We start from the raw sequence: 20,132 nt of genomic DNA on the forward strand, positions 1-20,132 counted from the left end.
GACAAACGGGGGTATCCATTTGTGGGTGAATGTCTTCATTCCTATGTACACTGTACAAAAAAACTGTTTTTAAATTGAAAAAATTGCCCAAAAAATTGAAAATCGTAATATTTTCCTTCTGCTTTGCGATTCACTCAAATAATGTGAGGTCAAAATACGCAGTATAACCCTAGATGAATTTGTTAAGGGGTCTAGTTTTCAAAATGGAGTCAATTGAGAGGGTTCCTTATCGTTTTGGCCGCCCAATGCCTCTATAAGTGGGCGATGGGGCCTGGAATTTATTCAGTTGTACCCTGAAATCCAACGGGTGTTCCTTTCATTTTAGGCCTAGCCATGTGTCCTGTAAGTAGATTAGGGCCACAATGGGTATGTTTCTGAACACGGGACAAACAGTGGTATTCATTTTGGGGTGAAAGTCTTCATTTGTATGTTAGCTGTACAAAAAAAACCTGTTTTTAAATTGATACAATTGCCCAAAAAATGAAAATCGTTATTTTTTCCTACTGCTTTGCTTAGATTTATTCAAAAATTGTACGGTTAAAATACACAGTACACCCCTAGATGAACGCGTTAAGGGGTCTAGTTTTCAAAATGAGGTCATTTGTGGGGGTTCTCTATCGTTTTGGGCGCTCAAGGACTCTACAAGTGTGCTATGGGGCATAAAACGCCTTCAAGCAAAATTTATGTTCTAAAAGCCACCGACTGCTCCTTTCATTTTGGGCCCCGTTGTGCATCCAGACATGAGATTAGGGCCACAATGGGTATATTTCTGAAAACAGCACAAATAGGGGTATCCATTTTGGGGTGCAAGTCTTCATTTATATGTGTGCTGTACAAAAAAAGCTGTTTTTAAAATGACTGAATTGCCAAAAAAACCGAAAATCACAATTTTTTCCTTTTGCTTTCCTTGAATTCATTCAAAAACCGTGGGTTCAAAATGGGCAGTACACCCCTAAATAAATTTGTTAAGTGGTCTAGTTTTCAAAATGGGGTCATTTGTGGTAGTTTTCTATGGTTTTGGGCGCTCAAGAACTCTACATGTGTGCTATGGGGCCTAAAAGGCCTTCAAGCAAAATTTCTGTTCTGAAAGACACTGACTACTCCTTTCATTTTGGGCCCCGTTGTGCACTCAGATATAAGATTAGGGCCACATTGGGTATATTTTGAACACAGGACAAACAGGGGGATCCATTTTGGGGTGTAAATCCTCATTTTCATGTAAACTATAGAAAAAATATGTCTTTAAAATGACATATTTGCAAAAATATGAAATTTTTATTTTTCTCCTCTAAATTGAATTAATTCCTGAAAAAAACTGTGGGGTCAAAATACTCATGACACCCCTCAGTCAATACATTAAGGGGTGTAGTTTTTAAAATAGGGTCATTTGTGGGGGTATCTAGTATTCTGACACCTAAGAGCTTTTGCTATCTTGGCTTGGTGCAGGAAAATAAAGTGTTCCTCAAAATGCTGAAAAGTAATGTTAAATTTGTATGTCTCCTAAATGGTTAAAAAACATAAAAGTTTTTCAAATGTGCATTCAGAATAAAGTAAATAGATGGAAATATATATCTTAGCAAAAGTTTGTACAGTATGTTTGCACATATTTGATATATTACAATTGAAAATGTGAAAAAACGATATTTTTTTCAAAATTTTCCCAATATTGGCCCTTTTATTAAATATACACAAATTCTATCAGGCTATTTTCACCACCTAAATGAAGTACAATATGTGGCGAAAAAACAATGTCAGAATCACTTGGATATGCAAAACCTTTACGGAGCTATTCTATGTTAAAGTACATGTCAGATTTCCAAAATTTGGCCTGGTCATTAAGGCGCAAACATGCTTGGTCACTAAGGGGTTAATTACGGAGTTGGGGCACTTTAACTATATTTGGGGCACTAAAAGTGGCACTTACAGTGTGCAGCTTACAGGGAGTACTAAAATGGGGAATATTATTACTGTATGCGGCACTGTGGACAGGGAATTTATATAGAGGCTTCCAAAATTGAGCTAAGTAGCTGGAAAATTGTCCAGTCCAAGGTATTCCGGGTAGTTTCTGGGTCCTATACAGGCTTTTTCTTACCCTTCACTGACTGTTCTGAGGTCTCCTTATCATCCTTATCAGTAACTTTTGTTAATTGCTACAAGTCAGGAGATTTTGGGCCCTTTTATGGCCCATTTACAGAATAGTTCTAAGTCCAGTGCCCCTGTGGGAATTTGAACAATATTCGTCGTGTGTAAACGCATGCAACATCTGAATGAAAATTATTAGTCGTTCAGTTTCTTCATGCAGAAAACTAAATGACACGTTGTTCAATGTAAACAGCAGTCGGTCGCTTCTGAATGACTATCTGCTTACTATGTATGGAGCCGGGCGGGCCAGTGATACTCGCTCCTAATAGCTCATGAGCGAGCATCACTGGGACAAGCTGCTTGCCCGACAGCTCATCCCATCTAAATGGGGCAGTACACTGAATGATGGTCATTCAGATTCTTGCTGAATCAAGGGAATCTGAGTAATATCGTCCAGTGTATATGGCAGTAGTGACTGAAAGACTAATTATAATTTGTTTATCGCTCGGTTTCTTCAGGCTTACAAAATCAGCAGAAACAAGTTGTGATTGGGAAAAGTCATCATGATGGTATGGGCCAGATGGAGGAAAAAAGGAAAGTCAGTTACTCCAGTCAGAGATGATGTCACCTGTCATCACTGGATATAACAGTACTATAATAACTTATATGGTCTACACCGCACCTTTGTAGAGCTGGAATCTAGCATAATATGTTCACTGTATGGGGAGGTAATAGTGGTCTTTGGATCATATTTTTTTCAGCAACACTATGGTGATATATGGTCAAATTCTGGGGGTATTATCTGGCCCTCGTATAGTGTTGTTATTGATCTTTGCAATGGTCTTTATTCAGTGACAATACTGTATGTTGGTATTAATCACTATCTGACGGTATTATTTGGACCTCATATAGTGTTACTGGTAATGCCGATCTTTGATGTCTTTATTCAGTAACAGTATGGTGGCATTAGTCGTGATGTGGTGGTATTATTTGGTGTTATTAATGGTAATTTTAGTCTTGGTATAGTGGGTTCTGTTCACTGACAGTGGAGGTAGTTATATGGGTCATGATAATTACAATAATATCACATATTACCTATGTGGGTTTTTGGGGTAAAAGAAGAAACTTTTGGTACTGTGTTAGCCAGTAGGTTATGCCTATTGGATGGCAGCATTCCTTCAACTCAATGTACCACTCTTTAAACAAGCATTTGAAACAGAGGTATTGTATCCTCTTCCTTATTTGCATATTTTACCCAGAGGAGCATGCATGGCCTTATATCTCCTCATTCATCTAGGTGTCTCCACACCCTCTTCCTGGGTGCTCTCCTTGGAAAGAGACAATGCCTCTCCCAACCTGCGTCACAGGCCTCTCACCAGCTAATCCAGAAACCTACTGCAAACTGATAAGAGGCAAACACCCCGAAACAGCTGTCTGTGTATGGAGTCTGGCTTGGTTCCCTATTCCCAATCAGTGTTTCAAAAGCTTGTTTAAAGAGTCGTACATTGATTTAAAGGAATGTTGCCATCCAATAGGTGGCGCTGCAGAGGTATTGTTCCATCTTCCTTATTTGCATATTTTACCCAGAGGAGCATGCATGGCCTTATAAGTCTCCCCACTCACCTCCTAGGTGTCTCCACACACCCCTTCTGGGTGCCCTTCTTGGGGAGAGACAATGCCCCTTCCGACCCACTCACCATTCTAGGTGTCTCCACAAACCTTTTGGGCGCTCTCCATAAGGAGAGACAACACCACTTCCGATCTAAGCCTGTAGAATAAAACGTAGTAAAAAGCAGTCTTGTAAATATCATACCTTTTAATAAACTAGCATTAAGTTTTGTTAGCTATAAAAGGTATCATATCTACAAGACTACTTTGTTTAACTTTTTCCTTCTTACCACCTTTGTGGTTGTGACTGGTGGTTTGTTGACCCCTGCCTAATTGAGTTCACCCTACTTGCTGCTGACTTGGGTCCACTTATAACATGGGGCAGTTTTACATTTTTTACCAAGGCCACTTTGGATTCCTAAGCTCCTCCGTATTGCAATCTGCCGAGATGGTGTTTCTACCTGCCCTTCTACCTGTATATCTTTGTATTAGTATTTAGGTAAATATGGCCATTAGTAGTGATATTTTTGTTGAACTTTCCATTTGTATACATATACTCATAATATCAGATATATATCCTGGATAGAACCATATAAATTAAACAATACATCAACATATGATAAACTTACAAGCCATCCAGCATGTCTAAGATGGAACAGCTTTCATTGACAACATATAAAGAAGTCAGTCATATACAGTTAAGACCTGCGATATATCCGGATCTACTCAGAGAGGACAGAAAACAACACCTGTTATATCTGAGGAATACTTTTCTACAACAGGGGTTCCATGCGCTGGTTATAGATGGGCAGGTCCACAGGGCTTCAAGGATTGCAAGGACAGCTGCTATGGTTGTTCATTTATTAAGACTTGCCTATGGCAAAACTTAATAGAATCTCTGTCAAAATACAGTATACTGCAATACTGAAAGAGTACCGGCACTTCCAGAAAACGTTTGACATATCATATAGACATACCAAAAGTAGTGAACAGTGGGGGTCCCGCTGCTGGGATTCAAGCTGATTCCAGCTAGAATGAAGGGGCTGCAATGCTCATCTGCGCACTGTGCCACCTTGGCTATATTCGTTTGTTTTCAGCTGCTCCCAACAACCGTCAGACAGCCTTATAGAGGTATATAGAAGCTTCCTTATGAGGCAATCCTCAGCTGACGGGAGCAGCAGAAAGCAAGCGAACATAGCCAAAGGGGCACTGCACTTGGGTGAGCACTGCAGTCACCTCAGTCTAACAATCAGCAGGGGTCTTAGGAGTGAGACCCTCACTGATTAAAACTTTTGACATTTGAAAAGTTTTCAGAAAGTGTACTCTTCAAATATTTCAATATGTTATATAAGCGATCAAATGATTCTTAGTTCAGGTCCCTTATGGGATCAAATAATAAAAATAAAGGAAATAAAGTTTTTCTTAATTATTCCAAAAAATAAAATGTGTTAAATGTTTAAAAACACCCTTTCCCCATTCTTAACATAAAAACCAGCATATTCTGTATTGGCGTGTTGTAAAAGTCCAATCTATGAAAATAATGGATTATTTATTCTGCACAGTGAATGCAGTAAGAAGAAAAAATACACAAAGCCAGAACTATGCTTTTTTGGTCACCTTGTTTCCAAGACTAAACTATATTAAAAAAACTATAAAAAAGTCGTATGTACCTCCAAATGGTTCCAATACAAACTACAGGTCATCCTGCAAAAAACAAGCCTCCATACAACCCCATAAAAGGTGGTCAGAAGATGGTAGAAAGTAATTTTTAAAAATATTTTATTTTTAAAAGTAGTACAACAAAAAAACTATATAAATTTGGTATCGTCTTAATAGGACTGAAAAATGGAATAAACTCACATGTAATTTGGTCACACTGTGTATGCTGTAAAAAAACATCCCCCTCCCAAAAAATGGCGCAACTACATTTTTTCTATTTCATCCCACTTAAATACCTTTTTTAATGGTTTTTCAGTACTTTATATAGTAAATTAAATGGTAGCATTGAAAAATACTATTTGACCCGCAAAAACAAGCCCTTTTATGGCTATTTTGATAGAAATATTAAAAAATTACGATTTTTTTTAAGTGGGGAGGAGAAAACAAAAAGTTGTGCTGTAGTACTTAGAAATCAGCCATTGCAGAGATTCCTGTAAGAAAAACTGAAGCTGGAGTCCCAGCTAACTGCATAGTTCTAAGGTGTCGGTATCTATGTCATCAAGTGGTTAAACGAAATATAAAAAAAAAAAAGAATCAAAAATGAATACGGGAAAAACAATATTAAACAAAATCTCAGCCCCCCCCTTCAAAATAAAACAAAACATTACATTGAAATACATTAGATAGTCATGAAAAATTCTCAGTTTGTGGTTCAACTATTTCATTTTTTATTTAGGACTTTTCTATATACTTTTTGCAGTAGCTGTTCATATTACACAGTTGAATATGTTCTAGCTGACTCGATATTAAAAATAATGCTGACCATGGCATTGTCCCATTCACACTATATTGCCTTTGTCAATTTTCAAAAAGTTTACCGTTTACTGGAAAAGCAAAAAGAACTCAGTGACACACAGAAATGACAACTGCTTAAAATAAAAGTTGTAATATGCTGATGCGTTTCTCATCAATATACACGTGATTGGTCAGCATGAAGATGATGTGATCATCACCACAATATACATGTAGAACATTCATTTTCTTGGCTCATGGCTACGATGGAATACCTGTAATGTTCCGCAACACAAGCAGTTCTGCAATGTTGGCATTCACAAACAGAGCATTTTTTGACTCATGACATAAGATTCTAAGTAGATGAACACTTAAACACTGAGAATGCAATTTGTTAATGCCGTCATCAGTATATTGTTGGGTAGGGGGATCAAAAAATGTGTTGGAGAATAGACTTTGAAATGTTAAAAAAATCGTTCCAAGTTGAACATTGTATCCAGTCTTACTCCAATTTTCCCACTGGACTCTATTTAAATTGTGGCAGAGATTACATGCCGTACCAGCTGCATTGGTAATGTCGGTATATAAGAATGTGACAGTTAGTGATTGGCTGCAGTGGTAATGTGTCAGTACAGAAAGTTATCAATTAGAGATGAGCGAGCCCGCTCAGTAAAGGAAGTTACTCGTGCGAGCATCATTCTTCTCGAGTAACTGCATACTAGTCCAAGCAAATGCGGGGGGCAGCAGGGGGCAGCAGGGGGGAGAGAGATCTCACTCACTCTCCCCACCGCCGCCCCCCCGCATTTGCTCGGACGAGTATGCAGTTACTCGAGAAGAGCGATGCTCGCTCGAGTAACTGCCTTTACCGAGCGGGCTCGCTCATCTCTATTATCAATGTACCCAGGTGAATAAAGGCGAGCGGGGTCACAGAAACGTGGATGCTAGATTGGTGGGGGATTTTGAAGGTGAATCTGGGTTTAATTATTATTTTAACCCATATAAAGATATCAGAAAACATTTTTAAAAAGCTGAAAACAGCTTTAAGATGTAATTAGAATAAAATAACCTAAAAGTTAATTTGACGAATATGTATGGATAATAATTGATAATAAATAATTCGAATAAATACACATTTTTAAATTACAATTTTGTGAATTTATAACTTATAGTTCAGAATAGAATTTGTTGTAAAACATACATGGCCTTTAATTAGGCAAAAGCATCAACAACAACAGTGGGCTATCCTCGGATTTCTGATCATTGGGCAGGCAAGCTTAAACCTACAAAGCTCAATTGTCTCATCAGACCATTATTTGATGATATGTTGCCAGTACATATGAAAAACATGACTGATAAACAAGATGATATCTGCTAGTTTATGCCATTAGTCCAAAAGAAGTCTGCTCTGTCTACATATAGCATACAATGAAGAAAAACATTTCATACACATATCTCAATGGGTGCAGACACTAAGATGGTATTTGCGTTACTTTCTTTTGGGATGTCCTCATAGCTGCTGCACGAAGAAAATGATAAACTGGGACTGGTGTCGCTCTTATTGCTATCTAGGGTGTTGCCATTGAGATAAGGAAGACCCTGAGATTTAATATGTACAAAGACATCGTTGTTGTTTTTGGCCTCAGAAGGATGTGGTTCTTCCTTGGTCACCAGCCAGGTCTTGCCAAAATACCAGAGGATATCCTTAATGGAGCATCTTTTCTCTGGCTCGATGGAAAGCAATTTGCTAAACATTTTAAGGGCATGGGAGGTAAATCTCCGCCACTGCGATGGCACATTGGCATTTTTGTATTTTTGCCACTGATAAAATTCATAATAAAAGGAGTCAGAATGTAATGCTTTTTCCCAAGGGAAATTCCCAGTCATCATGCAGAATAGAAGAACCCCAAACGCCCACACGTCAATACTATGTTCCACCAAAAATCCACTGTGCTTTGAAGTTTCACAAAGTTCGGGAGCCGTGTAGGGGATTGTTCCGATCACACGCTTTTCCGTGGTTCCAGCAATCCTGGTCATGCCGAAATCGGAGAGCTTAATTTTTCGGCATTCTTTATCGAAAATGAGAATATTTTCTGGCTTGATATCGCGGTGGACAAGCTTTCGGTTGTGGAGATAATCCAGTGCTAACGCTACTTGGTAGATGCAGCGTTTTGTTGTATGTTCGGAAAGACCAACCTAGAATTGGGTGAAAAAAATATGGAATAATATGAAACATGGAAACTATATTTCCTTTGAATAAGATAGGATGGAGAAATAATACTGTGTGTATTTCTGGAGGTGAGACATGATACAAATTGTTAGACTTTATTCTGTCAAAGTGCTGGCAGGCTTCAGAAATGTTCTTTTAAGCCTTTAACCATAGTTGTTGTTTTCCATACGTACCTGTGGAGGGATGATATCAAAAAGGTCCCCAGCTACTGCATATTCTTGGGCAAACACATAGTATTCATCCGTCTCAAAAGCGATGTCATACATGCCAATAATATATGGACAGGCTGACAGGTATCTTGAAATGCAATATTCCTGCAAAAAGCTCTTCTGCTTTGTTGTTTTCTTCCTCAAAAACTTTAGGGCCATCTTTGTACCTAAAGTGACAAAAAAACTGTACTTAATGTGCCAAATAATGATGTGTAATGACTGCTTCGTCCTCCTTTAACCCCTTTAGTGGCACGCCCAGAAAATCTCCGGGGCTTGCTGCACTGACTATGCAGTTAAACCCCGGAAGATTTCCGTGTACAGCTTTAGTGCTGAAATGCTGGCCAGGACACAGAGTTATTGTGGCACTGTATATGCTGGCCACTTCGAATTAGCTCCGGAAAATCTCTGGGGCTTGCTGTGCTGGCATGGTAATAATAAACCTGCCACTGAAGGGGTTAAACGTCAGTTCATTAACTCAGCACAACACTGTCCTCTCCTCTTTGTATACCATAACCTCAAGTTCCGTTTTATCCAAATGTTACAAGTCTTACCTTTGGCTTTATGGATCACCAAATCAACTCTTCCATATGTCCCTTTCCCAAGTTCTCTGATGACCTCATACTGTTTTGTGATTTCTACTTTTTCCATTGTCTTTGCTGTCAACATCTGTAGCTCCTCAAGAATATCCACTGCTCCTCGGGACAGTAGTGATGAAACACTCATGGTTATTATCTACGTGAAGTAATTTAGTTGCCAAAATGTTGCACTTTCATTAGATCCACGGAAATCTGCAACTAAAGTGACAATTACGGTAATTCACCAAATAGTGATGTTGCTTATTTACCTCTGTCATCAGTGTGCTTAATCAAAGCTCATCACCAGCTCTCCTATTTTCTCATTGCCCATCTATTATCATCAACCATCATTCTTATCAATCATAACTGCCCCCGTCAAACCTTGTCAGTCCTCATCATTCTCAACAACCAACATTTTCATCATCACTAAAGGATGTAGGGGACACATTACATTGTACAGCCTGTACCCTCACAGTATGACCCAATGCTTCAGCTCTAGCCTCTCACTACTGTGCACCACATCTTGCAGTCCATGCTGCTTTGCAACCCTAATTTAACATGTTCTCTTCTGAGTCAACCTACCTGATAGGGTGAACTCTCTCTAAACCTAAATTAATGAGAAGTGTTAATTACAACACTGCTGGCCAGCATTCAGTAATCCCCTTGGAGATAATTGGGACAGGACAACACATGAGTTGCTGGAATGCCCTCTGCTACTTGCGACTATGTTCTGTAAGTGGATTGAAAAGTTAAACGCTACATGTAATCACCCTCTGAAGGAGATTAAAAGGGAAAAAATAGGAGTAATATCACTAATTTAGAAAAAAAAATCCCTATTCATTTCTAACTGCTTTTACTGAATGTGCTATTAGATATAACCATACTATTATGGTTATTATGGGGTGTTATTATGTGGTGCCGAAGAGCCAATCAGGTGGCTCTAATCAGCAGCGCTGCTGAACTGCGGCTGAAATCCTAAATATGCCAGCAGGAATGGTACAACCTGCAGCTAATGCTGTGCTGATGTGAAAGTGAAAGCAAAACTTTCATCATGCAGATGGTGCTGATAAGCATCACACAGGAAGCCGAGGTGCATGGAAGTGGCTCAACATACAGAGATGACCTCCAGAGTGTGATAGGTAATCAGGTGGGGTGACAGGGATGGAATAATGTGTTTTCACTGGAGTGGCCCTTTAAGAAACTTAGCACAATAAAATAAACATGATAAGCAAAAAAAGAAAATAAAAATATTTAAAAAATGATAGAAAATAAATAAAAGCAAAGGAATAAAAATAAATATGAAACAGACTTGTTGAAATTTGCTAAAATAGTAATAACATTCCATCCAGGCCGTGAGCTTCCCATTATGTGGCGGTGACAATACTGTACCTGCTAGAAAATATGCTCATTCTTTCCTTTCTATCGCATATTGGACCATGGAATGTGACGCACTAATTGTCCCCGATTGTTTTTATAGTCTTCAGCAACAGAGCTGTTAGAATCTATCAGGATAAACAACACTCGGCGAGGACTGGAAATGCCACGTGCGCTTCCATTACTGAGCAGGAGGACGCAGATGGAGCATCTGGTGCATTAAAACATTGCCTGCCTGCTCTGTAATCCCGGAGAGGTAATTAGGAGAAGACCCGTAGAGCACGCGAACACATTACACATCCTGTAGTCCTCGCAATATCACAATCAGATGCCTATTATGAAGATTATAATCAAAACAAATCTAGTAAGAAAAGCATAATATGTTTAACACGGGCTCTAAAATTAGCCAGAGTTGTATTACTGTGCCAATTTAACCCCTTCCAGCATCCACTGTGTACAACACCGACAGCAGGCCGAGCTCCTATGGCACCATATATGTACGGCATTGAGTATTATACAGATAGCATCCCACGGCAATGGTCTGGTGATGCCAACCTTTTAACCACTTAAATGCTGTGGTCAGTAGCAACCACGATGTCCAACTTCTGAATGTTAATATTAGGGCCTTGAGTTCTTCATATTCCACTCAGCTCATTTTACTCGACCCGGATGATTATATTCCACCCAGCTTGTCATATTCCGTCCAGCTCAATATATATTCTACTCACTTATTAGAGATATTCTGCCCGGCTTATAACATATACCTCTCAGTTTGTTTTATTCATCCCAGCTCATTATTTTCTGTTACTTGGTATATTTCTCCCAGCTTGATATATTCTGCACAGCTCCTTATAGTCTTCCCAGATTGCTATATTCTGCCATACTTGGCATATTCTGCGCGGTTTATCATGTTCTACCCAGCTGGTTATATTCCGCCCCGGCTCGCCATACTTGTCACATTCGGCCCAGCTTATTATATCTACTTAGCTCACTATATACTGCTCATCTGTTTATATTCCTCCCAGTTTACTTTCTGCTCAGTTTGTTATACTGCTCCCTTTTTATTAAATTCCACAAATCTTGTCATATTCTGTCCAGCTTGTTATATTTCACCTGGCTCCTTATATTCCTCTCATTTTGTCACATTCCACCTACTTTGTCATATCCTATCCAGCTTGTTATATTCCGCCCAGTTTCTTATATTCCTCCCAGTTTGTTATATTCCGACAAGCTTGTATTCTGCCCATCTCGTCACAAATTCTGCCCAGCATCTTATATTCCACTTGGTTCCTAATATTTCTCCCAACTTGTCATATTCCGCCTAGGTTGTCATCTTTTGCCCAGCTTGTTATATTACATTCAGACCGTTATATATCGTCCAGCTCTTCATATTCCTACCAACTTGTTATATTGAACCTACCTTGATATATCCTACCCAGCTTGTTATATTCTGCCAGGCTCCTTATATTTCTTCCAACTCGTCATATTCCACCTAACTCATCAACTTCTGCCCGGCATGTTATATTCCACCCACCTTGACGTGTTCATTGAATGACAGCTGAGCGCTGCCTCTGGTTGGTCACAGCGCTCAGTAAATCACAGGCAGTGCTTTCAGGAGGCAGGGATTTTGCAATCCCCGACCAGGAGAGAAGCTGAAGCAAAGTGTCAGGGACCTGCAAGAAGATGCGCCAGAGATGACAGCGCTAATAAGGTGATGTATTATTATTTTTTTCTACAGTTAGAGATTATTTTTGGGGTAGGGCTTACATTTCAAGCCCCCCCTCCACCCGAAAATCCCCGCTGCAAAGAGTTCCCTGCGACTGCTGTCACAGCAGTGGCAGAGGATCGTGATCATCTCCCATTGAGAACAATGGGAGAACATCAGGATCCACTGCTGCAGCTGTGACAGCTGCAGCAGGGGGATTCCTTTACTGATCATGTTCTATTGATTTCAATGGGGCTGGCGCTGCTGCCGCTGGCCCTAATGACATCAGTGAGAGAAGATCACTATGACTATGACAACCACAGCAAGAGATTCCTTCAGCCCTGCTGGGATGGGAGGCTGTTTCAGTGCGGAAATGACTCACATTCAGGGCTTCCAGAAGGATTGCGACAGTGATATATGTCAATCACATCCCGATATAGCTTTCACCAGTGTGCAGGAGCCCTTATAGTCCGTCTGGCTATGACTTCCCACAAGATGAGCGCAGAACAAGCTGATGATGACATCACCAGTTTGTTCGCTCGTGCAAACAAAAATCATGAGGTTCTCTTTATGTCTAAAAGCGCCTTTACTCTCAATCTGTGACACAAAATTATCACACTCCTATCCTAGAAGAATATACACAAGTAACTTCACCCTGGTTCATATCACTATGAAGATGTATAACATATACCAGCTGAAGATATAATAATATACCATAAGATGCTCAGGTTATACCAGCACAGTCCATATCACTATATATAACTTATACTAGGTGTACATAAATACCCAGATTATACCAGCATAGTCCATATCACTATATATAACTTATACTAGGTGTACATAAATACCTAGATTATACCAGCATAGTCCATATCACTATATATTAGAATATGTGTAACTTATACTAGGGGTACCTAAATATGCAGTTTATACCAGCATAGTCCATATCTCTATATATACAAAATAGATTACTTATACCAGCTGTACATATATAATTATATACTAGAAGTGCCCATGTTATACCAGCTTGGCCCATATCACTAAATGCATTAAGGTGCTGTCGCAAACTGGAGCCAAAGGACATGCAATTTATAGAAGGCGGCAGGCACTATAATTCAAGAGGCTGGTCTTAGGGAAAGAGTTACAGCCCAGATGGGAAGGGGAACCTTCAGTGTGTTCCTGAGAGAGACACAGAGCTGAAGGGAGAGATCTATGGTATGGTCATGTGATCTGGCCACCAAGGATCCCCTGCAGTGCCCCCATAGAAGCACCAGAGTTTCCTTGTCAGGGATATGCCGTCAGTGCCCGGAGTGTGGCTCACTGAGCAGCACTGCAAATACTAATCTGTTCTGAGGTCTCAGCAGTGACCAGGATAAGCAGGAGTACAAAAGTCACTTATGAAAGGGACAGGAGCACCTGGAATGTTACTACTGAGCCAGAGAGACTATTGGAAGACTCTTGAATTCCAGTTACAAACCGATTCCATAGTTACAGGAACTATAATATAGAAATAGTAAAAAAAAGGCACAAAATGTTGTCGTATAACTAAACAAACTTGACATTTCTGTGGTACCCTGAATGGTGCATCGACCTAAGTAAAAAAAAAAACATTCATTATAGCCCCAACTTCATTTTGATTGTCACAGTCCACCTACACCTTACATTTGGTGCTAGTGGACAGAAATATGGAGACTGAAAGATATGCACCATCCTGAAACCCAGTTTTTCCAATGGTACCCATGGAAGCCCCCCTGAACGATATGCCTAAGTTCAATGAATCCGATCTATTGCTAGAAGACTGGTGAGAGAGGCTGGAAGGGGCAACAGTGCAATGTGGTCTTGTAGAGTTGGCCCTACAAGGGGTCGAGACAAGAAAGAACAGTTCTACTGCAAGAGAAAGACAATTTGAACAGATTTCCTGCATCCTTGGGTACATGTATAGACCCATTTATGCGCAAAGATTATCTTTCAAACAACTGAGAGATTGAAAGATTTCGCAATCTATTCGCATGAAGTATTAATGGCCATTAGCACTTTATCATCTCCATCTGCATGTAAAAGGGCCTCCAGGAGCTGTTTGCAGAGCCCAGCATGTGATTAATCCCACGGCCAGCTGTGCACACAGCTGCATTGTTCTCGTCACGGCTGCCAGCAGGTTACAATATTATCAGCCGGTTCCCCACGGCGATAACAGCTTGAGGTCTACTGAGATTATTATTACACTCGCATACACGCCAAGACAATGCATGGAGATTGGAGGAATGCAGCAAGTGTGCATATTATTGCGTACTTGCTGAGTGTTGGCGTGCCAGAGATTCGCTCACTGCACATTGGGGCTCACGGTCGTGAGAGCCTTACTAATGCTGAAGTTCTGTGGGATCACTCTGTGTTGAGCCTCAGAAGTGAGCCATTAGAGAGAATACAGTGAAATGATGATACATGAAATGATGATACACCAGGTGCTGAAGGAAGCATCACATTAGAGAAACAGGAACAAGTCAAAATAGTTTCAGTGATCTAGCAAGCAGAAACAGGGGCATACCTATAGGGGGTGCAGGGGTAGCAGTCGCTATCGGGCACTGGAGCCTTATGGGGTCCCAAGGCCCCTTCATCACATAAGAAGTCACAAGAATTATAAATAGAATATAATCGGTAGGTTACAGATTTTGCATCAGGACCCAAGAGCTTTTAGTTACGCCTCTAGACTGTCAAAAGATAAGAGCTTGAAAACCTGAATGGCATCCATCGGAAGAATGATAAAAGAACTGAAGGATGCATTGGCGACTAAAGAAAAAGAAGCAGCACCCCAAACGTCAAACCCTGTAAGACACTTGGTTTTTTAGAAGGGGCAAACTGAGAAGAGAATATTGGGGGGTTGGTCAAGGCGGAAATTAGCAAGAGACTCTTCATGCCGTCCTACGAAGATCAGCCAGAGGAGTTTAACTAGACTGGCCTGCGGTTGAGGGGCACATGATAATAAAAATTAATGATGGAAGTCTGTGATTTAGTGTGAATTACAAGTGACTGAAGGCATTGACTGTGCATAAACCAAGAAAAAATAGCATTTATCTACCCAATGTTTGATTTCCTCCATATGCCTTTTGGGCTTACTGATGCTCCGACAAATTTCCAGAGACTCATGGAGTTATTCTTAGGAGAACTGTAGGTTGCCTACTGTTATGTGTGGATGGTATCATTCTTTTCCTCTAAGTATCTCACCAGATACTGCAAAATAAGTTAAAATTGAAGCCTAACAAGTGTCAGCTGTTTTGGGAGGGCATTGAGTACCTGGAGCATGTGGTGAATAAGAAGGGAGTCCAGTCCATGAGCTTGAAGGTACTGGCAGTACCCGTACCCAGAAATGTAACTGAACTTCAAGGCTTCCTGGGTATTCTTGATGGTTCATCAAAGATGTTGCAAAAGTGACAGCACCATTGTACACTCTCCGAAATGTTGCTACTTCCAGGGCCATCAGGATGAAAAGTATTGTGTGGAGAAAGGAGGCTTGCATTCTGGCCTATGCTGATTTTACCAAATCATTTGACTTCTATATAGATAGCAGTCTGAAAGGACAGGGAGCCATGTTGACGCAAGGGCAGGCATGAGTGATTGTCAAATACTATGGCATGGAGGAAAGAACCCCATTGACTACAATTCAAGCTATAACAGTTGGCCGTGGTGTGGGCCGCTACAGAAAAGATCACTCACCTTCTAATGGGTTTGAATTTGCATTGTGGTTCAAGAACAATTCTTTGACACATTTGGAGCCTGCCAAGCTGGGAGCCCTAGAATAGATTTGGGTGGCCTTGATTGGCAAATGAAAGTATAAGAAAGTACCAACCTGGCCACAGCAGTAAGAATGTGGATGCCCTATCTCACCAGCCCTGGAAACTGCCAACGGCATTACCCATGAAGAATCAGAAGAGTCTGACGTTCCTAATTGCATGTTGCGGATCAAAGAAACCATTCAGGCCTATCAGGACTTGGGAAAAGGCCTCATCCAAAACAAGGAGCCTGTGGTTGATCCAAGGTGCAAGGTGGACCACCAAATAGTAGCTGAGCAAACAGTGGTAAGATGAGCAAGTAGATCATGCAACAAGGTGGCTCCTTGAAGGGTACTACCCAGAGAGTACTGATGCTCATCTGGAAGTAACTGCTGCAGCAATGGACCAGCTGGAGCTTCATGCAGGGGTGCTATATTGGGGTCCAGCATCCCATGATTGTACTGTAGTAATAAAACTCATTTACCTCACTATCAACAGGGAAGAGATGGAAATCTCTGCAGTCATTCAGGGACAAGACTTAGTCTGAGGTCTAAGATGAACATCAAAGCATTTACTGGACTACACTCCAGAAGATCTATAGGCTCCACCAAGGGGGGGATGTGCGAATGTAAGCTGCCGGGTAATAAAATGAGGATTGATCTGTTACATATGATTGGAGCAAAGGGGAATAATATTCTAAAATTAATATAAAAGATATGGAGATAATGTCAAAAGAAAAGATAGATGGATAGATATGAGAGAGATATGTGATCGATAGATAGATATGAGATAGATAGATAGATAGATATAGATAATGACAGATAGATAGATATGAGAGAGATAGATAGATAGATAGATAGATAGATAGATAGATAGATATGAGAGAGAGAGATAGATAGATAGATAGATATAGATAATGACAGATAGATATGAGAGAGAGATAGATAGATATGAGAGAGATAGATAGATATAGATAATGACAGATAGATAGATATGAGAGAGATAGATATCAGAAAGAGATAGATACATAGAATGAAAGATAAGATATGATAGATGGGCAGAGATAGAAATGAGTTGGACATTATATATATATATATATATATATATATATATATATATATATATATATATATGAGATAACTAGACAATAATGCTGTATATGAATGTGATGATATGTTATGTCAGATGCTGCATAGCTATAGGGATGCCCATTATAATGGAGCAGTGCATCCTCCTCACCTTACATGGAAAACCTGTAGGTCAGATAGCTTCCATCCATGCGGTGATGCTGAATCTAGAGGGTTGGGGTGTATTATAGACCTGTGATCTGCCTTTGTTCCAGTGCGGATCCTGCCAGTGTCATTGTAGTGTCAGCCCGCAGTCTCTGCAGCAGATGGAATGGATAAACAGGCTGAGCCGTCTACTATGGTAGTGGCAATAGACCCTCCCACCAGTGTAATCTGTGCACTGCAAATCCTGCCTGCTTCACACAATGCAGCTCCTGAAGGGGCAGTGGCTGCATTCACAAGCACAAAATGCAAGTCTTATATTAGGGGAAGAAATGCTGCATTCATTCTTCATTTATATTTTATCTAATACATTCATTTCAACCTTTACATTCTCTACTTAATTTGTCCTGTCCCAATTCCATGCACTGCAGAGCTGTCAGAAGAGGCTGAGCTAGTCCTGCGCATCCTGAACCTCCTGGTTCTGCTTATCCTGAGCTATTAATTATAAACTCGGAGTTACAATAAAGATTCACATTTACTCAGGCAGAGGAGTAGAAGAAGGGTGGAAGAACTTTGCCCAACAGTGCAGATTTATATACCATTCAGAATTTTTGGAAAACTGAGTGACAAATCCTATGTTTGCTGTAAGTAACTGTTTAGAAGGGTTGTCACCAAACACTCTGTATCTGCATAGAAGATTGGGATAATGGAAAGACAGATAGTAGTTTTTGGTTCTAGGTGAAAAAGCTCACTAAGGGTATGTTCACATGTAGCAGGGTGGCAGGCTGCTCCTGCTACAATTAGTATAAAGCCAGTCCGATTAAAGTCAATGGACAGTGAGACAGTAATTTTAAAGTTGGATATTAGAGGGCACTCCAAAACAGGCAGATATTATTGCCTATAGAACTGAATGGCAAAGGTAAAGTTCCCTGGTGCAAGCACTGAATCATGACAGACTCCTAGAGTGATGTCACATTGTGACGTTTTCTTGGCAGACTGTTTTTGCGGGGTGGTTTGCCATTGCCTTCCCCAGTCATTTTTTACCCCCCAGCAAGCTGGGTCCTCATTTTACCAACCTCAGAAGGATGGAAGGCTGAGTCAACCTTGAGCCGGCTACCTGAACCACATGGGGATTGAACCTCAAGGTCGTGAGTGAGACCTTAGTACTGCATTTCTGCTGCCTTAACACTCTGCGCCACACAAGGCTCATTAGAGAACTGAATAGTAGCCATTATATTTTATGGACTTTACTGAACATGCTCAATAGGAATGGGCAGGTTAGATTTACGGAATCCGTGCAGGAGATTCACAAATCAAGCTGCTCATAGGGAAGCATGGGAATCCGCAAATGGATTAAAGCATTCAGATTTGTTTTGCGGACCTTTCGGTCAGGAAAACAAGTCACAGCATGCTCCATTTTTGGCCGGGAAGTCAATGGAAGCCGCCCGATCTGCGGTACACCTGCAGCTGACACTGTGAATGTGCCGCAGATCCAGTGGAAGAGCAGGGGTTTGAAAGAAAAAAAACTGTATTGTGCATGTCCGATGGCAAGCCATGAGGACCACGCACAGTACAGCGAACCCGAAAGTGGAGAGATCCGCGCGAATGCCGCTGCCACAAAAATACAGGTACACAGGGCTCACTGGCCGTGGGCAGGCTGGATTTTGTGTGGGATTCCCTGCACAGAATCCAATCCGCCTGTGGACATGAGGCCTTAGTAAAAAAATGTTTATATTTCCAGATATTCTACAAATAATGTTGGAATAGCGCCACCTGCTGTTTCTAGCCGGTGTCCATCTCAGTAATTGTTCCCAGGTGGTCACACCTGCTCAGTTCTGCTTCTTTCTCTGCTCCACTGATTATGTAGAGGGATCCCTGATGTACTGGGTCAGCTGCTTCTGCAGCTCCAGTATCAAAGTGAATGCTAAGCAACTGATGAGGGTAAGATATCATTATTGCAGTTGCTCACTCAGCATCTCTTCTGACAAGCAAAGAAGACCCTGGAGCTTCAGAAGCAACAGACCCACTGCATCAGGGATCCCTCCATATAATCAGTGGAGCAAACAGAGAGGAATGACTGAGCACGTGTGACCACCTTGCACCAAGTACTGAGATGGAAATACAATAGAAACAGCAGGTGGCGCTATTCTAACACTAATTCTGGAATATTAAGGGATATAAATATTTTTAAATAGGTGTAAATACAAAAAATATTTATAAATATGGGGTGGATTTAACTGCAAACAATATTTTTCATGGGACAACCTATTTAACAGATTGGCATCTATTTTAAAACAAGTTTGGAGCTATGATAGTCTCTACGGAAGGAGTATTCCCATAAGGATAGCGCTTGTCTAATGCAAATAGTCCCTTCAATGACCCTCATACTAGTAATTCATGCAGTTTTCCTGTGGTCCCTCCATTGTAGTCTGTACAATGATTCCTCTCCACTGTCCCACCTCATTTATTCTGTGAGAAGATCTGGCTCCTCCATGTGATAAATTGTGTTTAAGAGGTTATCTGGGCTTTAGAAATTGATGACTAGTCCTCAGGATAGGCAGGCCACTAATTTCTGATCAATGGGGGTACTGCAGGCTACTTCCAATTCAGTGGGGAAAGCCTGTTTGACGTTTGTGCTTCTGGGACCTGTAGTTCTATGGGTTTCCGGGAGCACACTGCTGCAAATGTGGTTGATTAGGCTGGCTGATGGTGCAAAGTTCTCCAGCAAGTCAATTACCACTTGTCTGCTGCATATAAATATCAGTCCCTCTTACAAGCGCGTACCAGTCATTTATTCATCTTATATTATTCCCATGCAGAGCTTGGGGTTATGCATGTTAGTCTGAAGTGTTTCTTCCACCTTCCCTGAGGACAATCTGGACACCTATGTTCCTCATCTGCATGTTCT

The 20,132-nt window shown here is 40.7% G+C and overlaps 1 protein-coding gene across 1 annotated transcript; it reads right to left on the minus strand.

The window, feature by feature from the left end:
- Window positions 1–7,002: 7,002 nt before the first annotated feature.
- LOC136588781 (serine/threonine-protein kinase SBK1-like) lies at window positions 7,003–17,372 on the minus strand. The gene is made up of 4 exons (XM_066588237.1): window positions 17,235–17,372; window positions 9,129–9,365; window positions 8,542–8,744; window positions 7,003–8,334 (listed from the first exon to the last, which is right to left on the minus strand). The coding sequence occupies exons 2-4, from the start codon at window positions 9,298–9,300 to the stop codon at window positions 7,582–7,584; spliced, it is 1,128 nt and encodes a 375-aa protein (XP_066444334.1). The 5' UTR covers window positions 9,301–9,365; window positions 17,235–17,372; the 3' UTR covers window positions 7,003–7,581.
- Window positions 17,373–20,132: the final 2,760 nt, after the last annotated feature.

Source organism: Eleutherodactylus coqui, chromosome 13, assembly GCF_035609145.1.
Source record: "Eleutherodactylus coqui strain aEleCoq1 chromosome 13, aEleCoq1.hap1, whole genome shotgun sequence".
In the NCBI taxonomy this organism is placed as follows: Eukaryota; Metazoa; Chordata; class Amphibia; order Anura; family Eleutherodactylidae; genus Eleutherodactylus; species Eleutherodactylus coqui.

Excerpts from the sequence above, each read along its gene's own strand:
- LOC136588781 (XM_066588237.1), bottom strand. The coding sequence starts at position 9,300 with ATGAGTGTTTCATCACTACTGTCCCGAGGAGCAGTGGATATTCTTGAG. Across the intron at positions 8,745-9,128 it reads GGTGATCCATAAAGCCAAAG|GTACAAAGATGGCCCTAAAG; the intron begins GTAAGACTTGTA and ends TTGTCACTTTAG. Across the intron at positions 8,335-8,541 it reads TTGATATCATCCCTCCACAG|GTTGGTCTTTCCGAACATAC; the intron begins GTACGTATGGAA and ends ACCCAATTCTAG.